Below are 17,607 nucleotides of genomic sequence, written 5' to 3' on the forward strand. Positions count from 1 at the left end.
AAGGTCGTCGGTTCGAACTACTTAAAATTACTTAAAATTCCGAGTCTGCCATTTAAAAAATAAAGCTTTTGAATTCATGCTTTGCCTCTTTTTGCATCCAACCCATATTTTGTAGCTTTTGAATTGGGCTTGGACGCCTCCCACATAAGCAAAGAGAGAGTGAGATGGTGGGAGGAAGAGAGATAGAGAGAGATGGGGAGAGAGACACGCAGGAGAACTCACTTGCTCTTGGCATTCTTCTTGCCCGGACCCTTCTTGCCCGGGGCGTGGGTGGGCGCCTTTCGGCCGGCCTTGGGGGTCTTGGGGATTTTGGGCACCTTGGGCGGCCGCTCCACCACTTCCTCCGGCACGGGCGCCACGACCGCGGCTCGCCCGCCGCGGTGCTTCTCCGGCTTCTTCTTCTTCCTCTTCTCCTTCTTCTCCCTCTTCCTCTTGGGTTTGATGATGGGGGCCTGAGAGAGGGCGGCCAGCTGCTCGTGCACGGCTCTCAGCTGGGGGGTGGGGGGGGGGGTGAACAAGGAGGAAGGGGCGGGGTCATTTCCAATCACTCTGGTACTTGTGTGTAATACAGCAGAGGTATAGTGGATACATAGCCTACAGACAGAATGGTACGGCTGTTTTTGGCATAGCAGTAGTGTTTTGGTGTAGCAGAATTTGTAGGTGTAGCTGCAGTGTTTTAGCATAGCTGCAGTGCGGCACAGCAGTGTTTTAGCACAGCTGCAGTGTGGTACAGCAGTGTTTTAGCACAGCTGCAGTGTGGTACAGCAGTGTTCAGCGTAGCTGCAGTGCGGTACAGCAGTGTTTTAGCATAGCTGCAGTGTGGTACAGCAGTGTTTTAGCACAGCTGCAGTGTGGTACAGCAGTGTTTTAGCACAGCTGCAGTGTGGTACAGCAGTGTTTTAGCACAGCTGCAGTGTGGTACAGCAGTGTTCAGCGTAGCTGCAGTGTGGTACAGCAGTGTTTTAGCGTAGCTGCAGTGTGGTACAGCAGTGTTCAGCGTAGCTGCAGTGTGGTACAGCAGTGTTTTAGTATAGCTGCAGTGTGGTAGAGCAGTGTTTTAGCACAGCTGCAGTGTGGTAGAGCAGTGTTTTAGCACAGCTGCAGTGTGGTACAGCAGTGTTTAGCGTAGCTGCAGTGTGGTAGAGCAGTGTTTTAGCATAGCTGCAGTGTGGTACAGCAGTGTTCAGCGTAGCTGCAGTGCGGTACAGCAGTGTTCAGCGTAGCTGCAGTGTGGTACAGCAGTGTTTAGTGCTGGGAGGAGCGGTGCAGAGGTCTCAGCGCATGGTATACCTGTGTACACACCTGTTCCTGCAGCTCAGCGAGGCGGTGTGCGCGCTCCTCCTCGCTGTCTGAGCTGGGGCTGCTCTCACTCTCGCTCTCGCTGCTCAGCTCGCTCTCCGACGAGGAGGAGGAGGAGGAAGAGGACGAGGAAGAGCGCATCGCGTCCAGCCCGCCCCCCAGGGAGCCGGGCATCGGCTCCTCCTCCGGGGGCTCGTCCGGCATCTTGGCGAAACTGAACTCGAAAACATCCTGGAGAGAGTCAAAGATGCGAGGGTGTTGGGGTCGTCTTGTCATTTTTACATAATTTTTTTCCAAATCTTTTTTAAATTTAATTTCCGAATCAGTTTAGTTTCTTTCAATTTCTGTTAGTTACATTATTCAGTTTCTATTTTGAGATCCGTGCCCATTTCGTTTTAATGTTTACTTTTAGTTTCTGGGAGAGAACGTACATTTCAACATTTCTATTCTAATTACTGTACTGTTGGAATCAAGCACCTTTGCCTTACCAGTAAAACTAAGCGTAAACATTAACAGCAAGGACTCAGATACTGCAAATTGGTTTACACACACACACACAGTAAACTAATTTGTAAACCATCTTGCTTAATTATCTTTGTGTTTTAAAACAAGACTGCCGTTCATTTTAATCTGTGAAATTTACTAGTCATTTGCAGAAATCTGCAGAATGCACACAGGCACACACATATTCACAGAACGCGCACACGCACACGCACGCACACACACACGCACACACACACACACACACACCCGCTCTGTACCTGCAGCTTGCGTGCCATGCCCACTACGTCGTGGTCGGGGGGGTTGTACTTGTAGCAGTTGGAGTACATGAGCCTGACGTCCGCGGCAAACTGCTGCGCGTTCTTGTACTCCCGACTGTCCATCTTCCTCTGGGGGAGGGGCCAGAGCCGCAGTGAGCCAATCACATTCACTCTACACGCAAAACCCCATTTTCTCTCTCTCTCTCTTGCAGATCAGCTGATATTTATGTTGTGGAGATCGGCAGGGTTGTGGGTGGGGGCGTGACCAGAGCATTGGGGGCGGGACTATAATATACAATGATGAGTACAGGCCATTCATTCATGTATTTGTTTATTCGTTCAAAGTTCATTTAACTTAATTTTCGTCCTTGTCTTTTCTAATAAAACCACGCAATGTCTGGGGTGGATTTGGTGAAATTAATTGGCACTATAAATATCCCAGGCTTCCTTGTAAAATTTAAACCATTAAAAAAAATAATAATAATTTAATCTGGGGGTGGGGCTACGTTTGAGGGGCGGGGCCTCAGGGGCCAGGGCCCTACCTTGATGGTGCTGAGGTCCATGGGGTTCTTGATGATGTCGTGGTAGTCGTGCAGGCCGAGGGAGGAGGCGTCCACGGGCTTGTAGAAGGGCCAGGCGTAGGCGGCGTGCTTCTTGGACAGCAGGTCCTTGAGCACGGCGGCGCAGTAGCGCAGCTGGGCGCTCAGCTTGCCGCGCCGCGACGGCTGGTGCTGCAGCGAGTCCGGCAGGTCCTTCCGCGGCGGCTTGATGGGCCGCCCGCTCTCCCGCCGCCGGGCCGCCGCCGCAGCCGCCGCCCCTACCTTCCCCCCCCCGCCGCCGGGCCCGCCCGCGCCCCGCCCCGCGCCGAAGCCCAGAGACAGCCCCGGCGGCTTGGAGTCCGCGGAGGGGAGCGGGGAGCGGCCCCCGCCCAGGCCCAGGTCCCCCACCCCCACCGGGACCAGCCCCACCGTGCCTGGGGTGGTGGTGTCCGCTTTCCGCTTCACCCCTTTTTTCTGCACGGGGGGGGGGGGGGGGGTGGGGGGGTGGATGGAGGGAAGGAAGGAGAGGGAAGGGCGGGAGAGGTAGGCAGGGAGAGAGAGAGGGAAGGAGGCAAGAAGAGGGAGGGAGGGATGGGGAAGGTGGGAGAGGTAGGGAGGGAAAGACAGAGTTGTATGGAAATTATACATCAACAAATTAAACCCAGCCAGAAGATGACTAGTATGCAGACAAAAAGAGACTAGTACAGATACAAAGACTGTGTTCCTAGTACGACATTCGGATTATGTTTGGCGCATGATATTGACAGATGCTTAGATTTAACTGTCATACTACAAACACAGACGCAGATTATATTTGTAAGGGGACTGTTGTTATGCGACTGTTGCAGACACCGATGGTGTTTGTGCTGTGACTGGCATAGATACAGCATGTTACATTACAGATGTTTTTTGGGGGTACAGTGGGTATATGTGGTTGCTCACCTTGGCGGTTGGCTGTGTAGGGGGCAGCCCCAGCAGGGTGGGGGTGCTGTGGGAGGTGGGGGGCAACGTTTTTGCCAGCAAGGTCTGCGGGGGGGTGGAGAACTGGGAGTTGGGGGTGTCGGGGGTCAGGGGAGTGTACATGGACTGGGAGACAGCCGGGACCTGGTGAGCAGTCGTAATACCACCTGTAGCCAATAGAGAGAGAGAGAGAGAGCAAGCGGGGTTACCTACACACAGCCTCACATCCTGCTACAGAAAGGAAAACTACATCAACACCCTTTCATAGATGAACTACACTAACATCCTGTTGCTGTAAGAACTATATTAACATCCTGTTACATAAAGGAAAAAACAACATTAGCATCCTGTTACATAGAGGAAAAACTACATTAACACCGTTTCAGAAGAACTACGCTACAATCCTTTTAAGAGGAAAACTACACTGTCATCCTGTTAGAGAAAAAAAAAGTATACCAACATCCTGTTGGGGGGGGGGGGGGGGAACTCCACTCCCTGATTGGTGGAGTTCCTCTGTACCCCTTTTGTTTGTGAGCAAAGTGACATCACATCCATCTGATCCTAGCTTCATTATCCCTGCTACATAGTGTCTCCCATACACGCACACCGACATCCTCCAGAACTTACCGATCATCCTCCTGCCCTTGCCCAGCTTGCCCGCTTTCCCCAGCTTGGGCCGCAGCGCCGGCGGGGGCAGCTCGATCTCCTCCTGGGGCATCTGGGAAACCTTCTGCAGGAAGGCCTTCTCCAGGGACTGGGCCATCAGAACGATGTCGTCTGTGGGCTGCGGGACCGCGGGAGCACAGGCACACACACGTTAGCACACACGTGGGACCCTGGTGCTACCGCGGCTAGCGACCGGAACGGGCAGCACGCGGAACATCTGAGTCAGGCTTACTGTCACAGCGCCCCCTAGAGGCATGTCGCGCCAGCGAACGAGAGCGGCAATTTAGGATGTGGTTGCCACGGCACCAGCGAATGTAATCTCCCGTCCGTGCACACTATCAAGGAGCAGGAAAAACTACTCAAACTCAAACACAAACTCATCCACTCGCTAAAAAAAATCCAGCTCACACAAGAGAAAAAAAAATGAAAAAATTACGTTTATCAAAACACAGTGCGTAGGTTTTCCCTTTCAACTGTTTTGTCGGTTGTACGATAAAGTCCTTTTCTGTTGAATGACTGGGGCAACCACAAGCGTGTGTGCGTGTGTGTGTGTACGTCACCAAAGTTACTATCATGAACGAAATCTGTAACTAAAATAAAAAAGCCACGAAAAAAACATTTGTTAGCAGAAACAAGCGTGTATGCATGTATACCTGTCTAGATGTAGCGGCTGGTGAACACGGTCTGTGAGAGACAATGTCTGTACCTGGTTGTAGACATAGCAGCTGGTGTGCATGGTGTATGCATATTCTAAAGGCAGCAGCTGGTGAGCACGATGAGTGTGTGTGTGTGTGTGTGTGTGTGTGTGTGTGTGTGTATATATACACACCTTGTAGTAGATGTAGCAGTTGGTAAACGTGTGTGTGTGTGTGTGTGTGTATACCTTGTTGTAGATGTAGCAGTTGGTAAACACGGTGTGTGTGTATACCTTGTTGTAGATGTAGCAGTTGGTAAACATGGTGTGTGTGTGTGTGTGTGTACCTTGTTGTAGATGTAGCAGTTGGTAAACACGGTGTGTGTGTGTATACCTTGTTGTAGATGTAGCAGTTGGTAAACACGGTGTGTGTGTGTGTGTGTGTGTGTGTGTGTACCTTGTTGTAGACGTAGCAGTTGGTAAACACGGTGTGTGTGTGTGTGTGTACCTTGTTGTAGATGTAGCAGTTGGTAAACATGGTGTTAAAGTCCTGTATGCACTCTCCAGCACTGAGGTAGTAGTTATTCTCCAGCCTCTTCTTTATGGTGCCCATGTCCATCGGCTGTTTGATTATCTTGTGATAGTCCTGCCGGGGGGGGGGGGGGGGGATATTGTCCATTACATATGCATCATATGTACATATATACCTACATTTATCATTTAATTTACATATATGCACACATACATACATATATACAAACAGATAAGCCATAATGAATTTAATTATTGATCGTGTAACTGTATGTGTGTGTATATATGTGTTCAGTCTGTGACCAGTACACATCAGGCCACAAGTGCATCTCTGCGTTTCAATTGGTGACATCAGCTTTCAGGCAGGAAGGAAGCCAGCCGAGTGATGTCACCAACAAACAGGGCAATATCGTAACCATGGAGACAAAACAAACAAGCTCGCATCGGTCAGAAGACCTTCGTCACTGCTATAAGGACGCGTCTCTTGACAACTACTCAACTAAAATGTGACGCTTTTAAAGTCTTTTTTAATTCCACCAAGGGCTCGGGTTTTTTCTGCAGAAGGATAAAATAAATATTTTTTTAAAAAAACCTTGAGCCTTCGGGGTTCAACTCACGGGCAAATTGAGCTTGCCGGCGTCCACGGGCTCCTGGAAGGGCCAGGCGAAGTGGTGTCGCCACAGCGACTTCATCAGGGCCTTCTGGAGGAACTGCAGCTGATTGGTGGCCCGGCCCTGGCGGGTGGGGTCGCGCACGGGGGGCTGCGGGGGCCCGGGCTGGTGCGAGTGCGGCAGCGCGGGGCCCTCGAACCCCTCGTAGAGCAGCGACGGCTTGCGGATCCGCTTGCCGGGCCCCGAAATGACGGGCTCCATGCCGCCCCCTGCCATCTGCGCCCCGACGTCCCCGCCCAAGGAGCCACCGCCGGCCGACACCAGCCTGCAAGGGGGGGGAGGGGGGGTTCAAAACACTCATTACACACCACATAATCCACCCCCACACAGGACAAAATCAGCACAACACAGACACAGCAGGCACCTGCCCGAGACCAACGGGGGTTATGGGTAATGTAGTCCTCTCGGGAGGGTGCGCCATCGGACACGTGGATGCAGGCGGCGCACCTGCACTCCTGCTGAAATCGGACCGCGCGGGCCGCCTCGTTACGACACGGCGAGTTTCGCAAACAAGCCCTGGGCCTTTGTAGTCAGGGCCAACACCACAAGCCTCATAAAGACATAAAAACTCAAAACACGGCATCCGCGGGATTCAGGATTTACAGAGAAATTGTAAAAAAAAAAATTTTTTTTAATTTAAAAAAACAGCGATAAGACCAGCTTAGCCTGGAGCTCTGGGTAGCTGTGGGCTACATTTTGCACCATTATTACCAAGCACCTCGGTGTGTGTTGACTCTGAATGACAAAACGCGACGGCGAAACAATGACCTATCCTCCACGCGATAAACGGCACCGCGGGCAAAGTCTGCCGAGGCCGCCTTATCGGCAACGCGGGCCGGTGGAGATGGTTCCCACAGCAACGGAAGGCAACGGAAAAAAGAAGGAAAAAAAAGAAAAGAAAAAAAACATTTGCGTTCGATCCGTGATCAGGTTCAAAACGTCACGGTAATTGGCGGCGTTTAAGATCACGTTTCAAGCGAGCTTCAAGATAGCCCACACGTCAGGAGAGAACCAGGTTTTTTGTGACCGTTTACGTAAAAGAAAATCTGTGTGTTTTGGGGAACAAACCCCACCATACTTGAATGTGCAGAGCCATAGAAACACCGACCGATCCATAATCTGTATCACATTTGAAGCGCGCTGTTGAAAATAAACAGCTACACCCAACGTGCTCGGTCTAGCCTGAAAGGGGCTGGTGTGGGAACAGCATTGTTGTTTTAGCCCAGCACTAGGACACCTGACTCAATTAACGAATCGCAGTCTTCCAATCGAGACCTTGAGTAGAGTCTCGGGTGTCAGTGTCAGTTAGGCCAGGGGTGTCTAACGGAACACGACCGTAAAAAGCGCCACGAGAGCGAAGGTCTGAACACCTGTGGATTTAAGAACTCTGGCTACGAGAGCGCTTCTCTGCCGCTCAGAGTCCAGCCCCAACGAGCCGATCACAGAGCATCCCCGGAGAGGGAAAGGGGGGAGAGTAAAAACGGAAAGAAAAACCCCGGCACTTATATTTTTTTTATTATTATTGCCAGGTTCCTTTCCATCCCCGTAGCAACCCAGCGAAGGGGGCACTGCCTATTGGCTGCCGGATTGGCATAACCATGGCAACCGTTGCTGACAACGGGCCCTCAGGCGGGGGCCAGCGCCATAATGGGCGGGCGGACGGCGGCCGCCGGCGAGCGGCTTGCACGTGCGCGCTCCCTGGCGCTTCACAAACTCGCCTCCTAACGTGGACACACCCAAAACACACCAACACTGCAACCCCATGCAAAGGCAAGGTCACCGGCCGGCCCGGCGGCGCTCTGGGCCAATCAGAAGGAGCGCTCGGGAGCCTTCCTCCAGCACGGCCACCCCGCCGTTTTTAGGGAGCGCGTTCCGTTCGGGGTCAAGGCCTGGGCTCACGGGTAGAGGTTGGCGACCGGCAGCCCCACAGGGCGGTACATAAAATGGCGGTCGACTTCGACAGGTGGGGTGGGACGCTCACAGGCCGCCAGGCTGAACGCTGGTCGAAGCAGCCGTTATCTGACGTTACTTGCGCAGGGCGCTGCAGTGACAAGAGAGGCCCAAAAATGGACTGGTAGAACTTTTATCCAAAGCGCTTTAAATTGATGCCTCTCATTCACCAGAGCAATTAGGGGCTAGGTGTCTTGCTCAGGGACACGCCCAGGGCGGGGGTTTGAACCGGCAACCCTCCAACTGCCCGACAACCGCTCTTACCTCCTGAGCTATGTCGCCCAAAAATACATTCTGCCAAAACAAGGCAATACAATATTTGGAGGGGGAGCGGGGTTCGATAATAAATGCTGTCAATTACCAATTTGCTTCGGCCAATCAAAGTGTCTGTGCTCCCCCATAGTAAAACCACCATGACAGACTCAGAAAAGCATGAGACTTAACATTCTATAGCTCCACCCCTTTTTAAGTTAAGGAAGCCCCACTCTCCCAGTCACTAAAAAAAGGAAACGACAACACAGGCGGGAACAGAAAGTAGGAGAACAGGTCAGGGTTCAAAGGTCAGAGAAATATGGCAGTTTTGCAAGTTGTCCGTCAAACGCACCTACATAAAACTCAGAGGCCTCATATCGCTCATCATCCTCACACCGCATTGTATATACACAAGAAAATGGCCCAAACGCTTAACGGTGAGCACATCCAGCAAAGCGCGTTCTGTGGCCGTGCACATCTGTACCCACAAAACTAAAACAAAAAAGGGGGCTTTTTTTTTCCATTCCAGTAAAAAAAAAAAAAATGCAATTAAGACGGGCCTTAAGGGAAGGACAGGGCTCGGCGTTGCTGTGGCATCGCTGGTGAGGACCCCCGCAGGGAGGAAGTATTTATGCCCAGTCACTCCCCTCAGTGATGCAAGAGGGTTCCAGGGCTTGCACTCTTTACATCACAGGAAAGGCAGGAACGCTAAGGGAGAGAGGGAGGAACGGGGGGGGGAGAGAGAGAGGGAGGAACGAAGGAGTGGAGAGGGAAAAGGAAGGGCTGACTGCTGGCAAGGGGGATTGGGGGGGGGGCGGTCGGGGGATTACCACACTTACAGGAAACAGGACAACGTGAGATTTGTTTTCAGGCAGCTTAACAAGAGGGGAGACTCCAACGCCGACATTTCCAGCCCCGGAGACAAAGGTTACCGTAGGGTAACGCTGTGAAACGGGCGTGCCAATCAAAGGAAGGTAAAACGCCAAAACTGGCAAGTGCCAAGCACAACCTCCTTTTCAGCACACCGTGCCCTTTTCGCCCCCCCCGGTGCACAGTCCCAGCCCCACGCCCCCAGACACCGGGTTTGGTAACCGTAGGTCAGTTTTACCATGACGTAGCCCACAGCCCAACCCAGGCAAAACAAAACAAGAGTACTGAGAATTTGTATTGGGTGGAATGAGGGGTTGGGGAGGGCAGGGGGGCTGGAATGGTAACCGGCGGTAACAGAAGAGGAAATGGAAATTAGGTGCGCTGACACATCAGAAGAGACCACAGTGGTGGAGCAGCAGCCGGGGGGGGGCGGTGTTGGGGTCGCAGGCTAGACTCGAGAAGGGGGCCCAAATTACCACACGTCAACTTAAAAAAGGAAAAACGTAACCTGAGCAGGTTTCCATCGTAGCGGGAAACACTGCCCCCCCATCCACCAGCCCCAAACAAGCTTCTGGCATTTTAAAGAAATACCAAGGATGCAGACTCCTAAAACACCTGAACCGTGTTGATCTGAAATTCGGATTCATACAAACCCACGCCCTCATCAATTTCCAATTTTTTTTTTCCCCAGGAGAACCCCCCCCCGCTCCATATAAGCATGATAGCCCCAAAGCTTTGACAACCTCACTGGTTTTTTTTTTATTTTTTATTTACTTTTTATTCCTTTCATGTGCGGTGTACATTTTTAAAAGCCCCCCAAAAAATAATACATCACTAATTACAGGGTCACCCTCCTCCTATAGGTCAATCTTATCCACCCTCTTGGGCAAACTGACTTTCTGAGACACTTAAAAAAAAAAAAAAGTTCCAAATCTAGGTTAACGCCAAACTGTCTGGGTATTCGAACCCTTGAAATGTAACCTTAGAGAATGTCAACATTAACTTCAACGTGAACCCTGTTAAACCTGCAACCTCTTACCTGCTGGTGCTTGGGAACACTGAGCCAAAGCCGTCCAACCAAAGGCAAGCATGAGATGAGGTGTAGTTCAGAAATACGAGAATATCGTCTACGGGCAACGTCTAGCAAACTTTAGCAGTGGTCTTGGGCACTTGCACACCAGGCCATCTCACTGGCAAACAGGTCTTCTGAAGTTTCAGCGCTTCTCACGATGACTTAGGGCTGAAGTAAACTGCCATATCATTTTGAAGCATGCCACGTCACTTAAGGCACATGGGCATCGTATAAAACTCAATTCCTTCGATAATCCACATCTCCCGTTCCGCTGACGTGGGGATTCTCACCCAAAATTCCAACTAGGTCAAATCAGGCATGCTGTTCCTGGTAACCAAGGAAACAGCCCTCTCTGACAAAGCCGATTTTTACTCTCCCCATTTACCACGGATCGAAACTGTTGAGACTACGTTGGAATTTTGGGTATGTGCGCAACATTAGTCCCCGCTGTTCCAATATTGGGGGGGGGGGGGGGGGGGGGGGGGGGAGCAGTTGGGAACTACAGTGAAACTTACCAAATTAGGTTAGAGACATCAATGCTGCTTATCATACAAGTTGACAAACACATACAAACAATATCAGGTTAATAAGCCTTTATTTTGATGAGGGAAAAAAAGTCACTTGTAAAAAAGAAAATAAAAAAAAAACCCACAAATGTGTGCACTGTGTCGCTGACCTCAGTGTACCACATCTACAGGAAGCACAAACACACGTTATGAGCTCAGTTGACAGAGTGTAGGCAAATTGTGTTGTGTGAAGAAAATAATTTACATTAATTCAAATTAGGGGCAGAACAGGGTTCCAACATAGAAATATATATATACAGGGTCCCACTAATAGGGACAAGGAAAGAAAGCATCAATAACAAATAAATATGTAATTTATATACATTGATACAATATACAACATTAATCTTAATTAGAAAGCCTCTCAACTGGACCGTTGGTCACCAAGCATTTTCAAATAAATGATTGTAACTGATTATTTTTGGAAATACTGTAACTGTGGCTCCACGCCCAATAAAAGCAGTCAGGGGTGTTAAATATTAAGTAACAAGTTCTGAGGGAAAACATTTTTAAAAGGCAAAGGGGGGGGGGGGGAATCTATGCTTGACCAACCTGTACTGCGATTGTCGCAGAATTCCATTAATTATCATCGGAGTGCAGGAACCTGTGCTTTTCAACTGGCAAGCCCCATCAACCCAATCCCAACACGTGCCCCCACAAACCCAGGACCCAATGCTGTGCCCCAGCTCGCAATCTAAACGAAATACGTGGTGGTCAGACAAGAAATTCAAACCGAACACTAAAAGCATCTTGGATACTACAAGGGATGGTTAACACGGCAGGGCTCTGTGCTAACATTTTTACCAAAGGAGCACATTAAAAAAAATAATTTAAAAAACCATCCCCATTAGCGGGGGCGATTTTATTATTTTATTCATTATTACTCCAGTTAGCACATCCATTTTCAGGAGCAAATGCCTCTAAAATGGGACCACTCCACAGCCCTGCATTCAAACATACTATAACATTTACATATACCACTCAAGACTTCACTATTAAGACAGACAAAAACACTAAATTACAGTCAGTTAGGAACTTTGATCATTCACTAAGAAACGGAAGGACGGAAGTACAGCAAACGAACGCGGTAGCCCAAATTATACTACAGCATTTCGACATCACGTGAAAGCAATTAAATTTAAAAATAAATACAGCTAATACACCAAAAAAAAACAACTACTAAGTTGGTCGACCGTGTTGCGGCATTAGAAATATTTAGCTGAATCACAAAATTGGGCCATGTTTGTAAACATGACACTGGGGCAAAGCCCGAGACTCGGCGCCCAGCCCACCCCACGTGTAGCAGCCTTACAGGACCGGGGCTACATCACCACGGTCACTGTACGGCACCGAAAACCCCTTGAAACAGTAGTGTTACGCTCAATCAAGCCCTGCGACTCAAGACTACGCTGCAAAATCTGCACCACCACCCCCACCCCACTGCTGTCACACCCTACCCCAATCCCACGCAGAGCGTGAAACCAAAAGCAATTCCACTGGTGTCACTGGACACCACAGCCGTGAGAGGCTGCGTGCGGCCAACGGCAGCTCGCTAGCTAACCGTTTAAAATATTGAAAAACACATTCCGGAGAAACAAGCATCACCCTTGCCGTATTATATGTACACACCAAAGTCCACAGACACGCTTCGATACACTTCCATGCTAACTGGCTAGTTACAAAATATTACTATATCTATCGGAAAACAACGGAAGTATTTAGCCGACACCGGGTCGTATGACTAGCAGTCAACTTATTAGCAAGCAAACTAATCTGCACTTGCGAAATCTTATCTGGCCATCTAAATTAAATGATCCATTTAATCAAATATGATTAAAACATCATTCACCAAGACTGAATTGCAGAATTACATTCGTAGGTTATCCAAATATGTAACCAGTGCCATCGTTTGCTAGCCAAGCTAGCAAGCCGGTCTTTACAACAACAAGCTAGCAAAAGCAGCGGTAGCCGACCCGCTAGGACCCGCTAGCGAGCTACTCTGGTTGTATATCTAATAAAAGGCATGGGTATTACACCAGAAAACATTTCCCAAATATACCAACTTGCAGCAACTAGTAGCTTAAATCGAGATCCCATGAATTTGTGAACCGTCTGCAGGAAAATGGCGTCAGTGCAGTAAGGACACTGGCAAGCGAGTATGCAGGTGATTCAAAACATTCAGTTTTCCGGCGAGCCTGCAAGCTAAACTCGTCCACAGCGAAAAACTCAATGACATGCTCGTTAATAAATCGATTATCCCTTGAAATTTCCAAAACAAGATTCGTATCGTTGAGATGTGCTTATTCCACTGGTTTAGAAAACTGCTTAGAACGCATCGGAAACTAGTAATATATTCCAGGGGAAATTTGATTCCGCTGTCAACAATATAGGTTTGGATAGTAAGGAAAATACCAATGGTTCCGATTGGTACCTGTCAATGGGCGGGTTTAGGGCCGTTTCCATCAGGATGGATCCGGATTCTGTTTAAAGAGCGATCTCTCCGGTTTCGGTCTCAGCTTCCCTTTCCTCCAATTCCGCCCTCGTCCTCTAGTACACCGTTTCAGCGAAATGGCGACGCACTGCCTCCGCCCGGTATTTTATAAACCTAACACTACAGTCATTGGACAAAATACCATACAAATTTCCACGCCCCCAGACTTTCAATAGGCCACGCATATCATCCATCAAAAAGGTTTCGCCACACTTCACTGAACCCCACCCAACAAACCTTTCTTTTTAACCAATTGGCACACCACGACTGTCCGTCAAGTAAAACCCGCATTTTTATTGGCTTACGAGAAATAAACCCACCTTTGCCCGACTGTGACTGGTCGTCTAACAACCCCGTCAAAAAAAAAATTTGTGCACGCCCACTTACTCTCTTCCCCTACTACATTACGTCAATGTGGTGAGAGAGGCCAATCCGATTGGCCACTAGCTCTCAGGCGCGGGCAGTGAGTGTGGGTTGGAGGAACGTCATTGGCTGGTCGAATACCTCACGCGCGCTAGACGGCAGTCTTCTGCATTCCGGGGTCCCGGTAGTTTCGTCTTGGATCTCTGCAATTTCTTTCGCCCTTCGCCATTTTAAACGACTCATTAGCAAAGCGGTCTTATTTTGCCATACGCCATCACACGTCACTAGTTTCAGAAGCAAATTACAAACACAAAATGGCTAAATGTTCGATAACGTCCTAACTTCACAAGAGCTCGCCTGCCGAGAGTATTTTCACCAGTTAGTCATTTAAAAAGAGACTCATTCCTAGTAACCTAGAAACACGCAACAGTGCAGAGAAGTAGGACTGCGCCACACTAGGTTGCAAAATATCTGATCAGCTATAATGTCCGGAATTTAAAACCACCCAACTGTTCTATTTGTCATCCGACTTCTACCCGGGATTGTGTTCTAATAAAATCTAAAATATGAATACTGGCCAACACTATAAACCGCCATAAAAAACGTTGTTTAAATTTGCACACCTTTACGATAAAACTTGCTCTGAAACAAATTAACCCTCCCCAAACGCCCGATACAGCCTTAATGGCGCAAGGCCGCAGCTGCATAATGGACTTGTTAGGTTATTTGGATTCCCTGTTTTCTATGTAGCTACTATTAAAATAATTCAGGCTAATGATATTACATGGCTCAAATTAAATGCCAGGACTTAAATATTTTTCTATTTACAAAAACGAATAACTTAAGCTTACACAAAATTCCGACCAGGGCCCGGAACAGCACCGCCTAACAAAAGCCTGACCACCATTAGAATGACACAGCAGTTTTCAGACTTGCTTCAATATTGGCCAGCTACACAAATCAAGTCTCGTTAAAATACAATATTCCGGAAGAAGCACCGATTTTCCATACAGACTTATACAACTACAGCACTAACACATTACGAACATCGACATTAGGCTACAGAATTTAATGTGCGTGTTTCAACCAAACAGGCCGCATTACCCAGAGACTACAGCAACCCGCAGTACTGGGCAAAGAAAGCGAAAATTCAGGTTTTTATACGACCTAGGAAACGGAATTATTCAGTTAAAACTTTTTTTTTTTTTTTAATTCTCACAAATAGAACAAATAACGTTTAAAAAATACCTACAATAGCCTACCTGGTAATGTTTCAGAATTTATAACTATAAGAAACGTACTAAAACTGCCTCAAAACGTCAAACTAGCCAAGTCGCAACTTAAAAGGAAATACTTTAAAGTTATGAGTTTTAAATTAAAGCTATTCTGATTAACCAGTCAGTGAAACAATCACAAGCTACAGTAACCCACGACGTTACATCACCCATCCCCCCACAGACAAGGTTACACAGTGATAGCAATGTCATCCAATTCTGCGCTCTGTTTAAGCCATTAAAGGCAAAAGCCAAATAGCAATGTACGATAGACAAAATACTTTTTTAAATATAAACTTATTTTAAAATACTCGATTAACCATGTATGTCCCTAGATTTAAAATTGTAAAAAATAAAATAAAACTGCGCATCTCAGCAAGATTAATTCCAGTTGATTTAAAATGTCCTTAACGAAATCCATTACAACTCGGGTTTTTCTTCCTTCTTCTTTTCCACGCAAGCCACGTTTCTTTTTTTTCCCCCCCAACAACTAATTTCCCTCAAACATGTCCGTCTTCTTTCTTCCTCCATTCATGGTCGGAGTGGGGGAGGGAGGGGGAGTCACATGACCGGTTTTAGTTTTGTGCCACCGCACAGGAAAACCGGCGCCAAAATTCCAAACGTCTTCTCAAAAGTAATCTTTGTCATATCCAGAACGAACATCGCCTATAAAAACAATAAAAACGATTGTTTATAACCACGTATTACTTTTGTAAGCGTCTACCGTGTTTTTTAAATCGATAATCAGGACAAACTCAGAACAAAGGACATTTTTTCCAGAGACGTCAGCAAGGCACGGATTGGGCGCTATACCGCCACGTGACGCGACTGATATTTTTTTCTGCTGGGGTTACAAAAAATCGATTTGTGGTATTTCCGACGTCAAAATGTAGCAATTCTTCGACGTTTCTCCTACAGAAATATCATTCCCTTGTATTTTTCCAGCGACTAGTGTCTTCTCAAAAATGCAAGCAATACAATCTAGTCCTTATGGAATCTCCTCCTCGGGCAACGAGTCTTCCTGCCAGCATGGCTTCTATCACGACGACGAACCGGTCTGCGCATGCGCGGTCATTAGAAACGGGAACACATGCTACCCATCCCCAATTCCCCATTCGGTTTCTAGTCGGTTTGATGTAGGCTACCTGTGCACGTGTGTATGTCTTTTCGTACGGCTTTTAATGCATCTGACAAATTCTCATAGATTAGAATTTTAATTCGCCAATCATTCCTTTAATAAAACCAACGTTGGCCAATAACTTCTGGTTACTTTCTGCGTATTGTGCTGTTTAAATATCTTTTTCGTGACGAACTTGCACTACGGGTTTAACTTGATTGTATTGTCTTTTATGTAACCATCTTCTTTTATTTTATAAATTAAGCCGCCTTTACAGAAGTCGTTTCTCACAGGGCAGTGTGCAGACTAATATGCAAAACAGTTAAACGTGAAACGCCGTATTCATGGATTCTTTTCTGTTGATGTGTACAATGGTGTCTTTTGTAGTGTTATTTTATTTTCGCTTGATTACCAAATACATCGAACACAGTATTTTGTTAGATGTATAGTTTAAAAAAATGAAATAAACAAAATATAGGCCTACTTCTCTTAATATATGTTATTGTCACTTTTCTTCTAGCCTGTTTTAAAAATTGTTGCATATGTTATTATTAACCTACATGCGATTGGGCAACATATGGTATAATATATGTTAATACATGATTACATGTTAATGTTTATATTTTATTAAAAACAATTTACGTATATCAAAACTAAATGGCATTATATGGTGTTTTTTATATTCTTAATTTGTTACAGTCAATGGATTGTCTTACTGGAGTTATTATTTAATGTTGAAAGTGCAGTTAGGGCTACGACTGACAGACGGTTAGTCCTAACCCTGGTTGGCTCATATAGATCCTGTTTTTACCCTTCCTGAAGTCTCACAGTCTGGGTAGAATCATGCCTTAATGATTCACAGTGGGTCTGGACATGTCCCAATGCTTTGGATGGCGAAAGTGGGTTGCCAGGGAAGCTTTCGCCTCGACAACCTGTTTGCGCAGAATCTGGGCATCCTTGGTAACAGCTCCTTGACAACTGAAACTAGCTAGGGAAAAATTCTAGTGTGCCGTGGTGGTAGTAAACACGCTTTGGCATTGAGTTGTTGCACACTGATATTTTCAGTTGCAACTTCTGTCCTCTGTGAAATTTAGATTTATATATATATATATATATATATATATATATATATATATATATATATATACATATACACACTGAGGCAAATATGACAAATGTATGTTCTGCCATTCAAGCTTAAAACTATGCATGCATGTGAGAATAACATGGTTGTCATATTGTATATTATCAACATCTTGACATGCATAAATTATAGTTTGCTATTTATTTATCATTTGAGCTCTTTCTGAAAGATATTTTAACACATTAATTGTCTGTCTTGAGGCTTCTACACAGTGCATGCAAGCTCTGGTCTTCAGAGTTCCGTATTCGTCGCTCAACGTACACGCTGTATCTATGACTAATAGAGGCTGTTCTCGTCTTGCTGAGTTAGTGGAATCTATGGTTTTTCAAGGAAGTTCTGCTTCCAGGCAGACACAATTAATATTTGAAGAGAAACGGATGCCTCCCACTGTTTATTTGGTATTCCTTTTTTTTATTATGTGCAGGCTTCCTATTTTGGATACCTTCA

General features: G+C 47.1%; 1 protein-coding gene across 6 annotated transcripts in view; it reads right to left on the bottom strand.

Annotated features, from left to right (window-relative positions):
- The window catches only part of brd2a (bromodomain containing 2a), a 19,234-nt gene extending 3,222 nt beyond the window's left edge, over window positions 1–16,012 (bottom strand). For 2 of the 6 annotated variants that reach the window (XM_035428220.1, XM_035428219.1), the window contains exons 1-9: window positions 13,203–16,011; window positions 6,008–6,326; window positions 5,368–5,505; window positions 4,187–4,343; window positions 3,542–3,726; window positions 2,603–3,073; window positions 2,061–2,189; window positions 1,291–1,530; window positions 223–491 (exon numbers count right to left, since the gene is read on the bottom strand). In XM_035428220.1, coding sequence (XP_035284111.1) covers window positions 223–491; window positions 1,291–1,530; window positions 2,061–2,189; window positions 2,603–3,073; window positions 3,542–3,726; window positions 4,187–4,343; window positions 5,368–5,505; window positions 6,008–6,326; window positions 13,203–13,234 — 1,940 coding nt within the window. In that variant the 5' untranslated portion in view covers window positions 13,235–16,011. Of the gene's footprint in view, window positions 1–222; window positions 492–1,290; window positions 1,531–2,060; window positions 2,190–2,602; window positions 3,074–3,541; window positions 3,727–4,186; window positions 4,344–5,108; window positions 5,199–5,367; window positions 5,506–6,007; window positions 6,327–13,202 lie in introns of those variants that run through there. The other 4 variants (XM_035428225.1, XM_035428222.1, XM_035428224.1 and 1 more) reach the window with 4 other exon arrangements.
- Between the last annotated feature and the right edge of the window lie 1,595 nt (window positions 16,013–17,607).

The sequence above is a fragment of the Anguilla anguilla genome, chromosome 8, assembly GCF_013347855.1.
Source record: "Anguilla anguilla isolate fAngAng1 chromosome 8, fAngAng1.pri, whole genome shotgun sequence".
In the NCBI taxonomy this organism is placed as follows: Eukaryota; Metazoa; Chordata; class Actinopteri; order Anguilliformes; family Anguillidae; genus Anguilla; species Anguilla anguilla.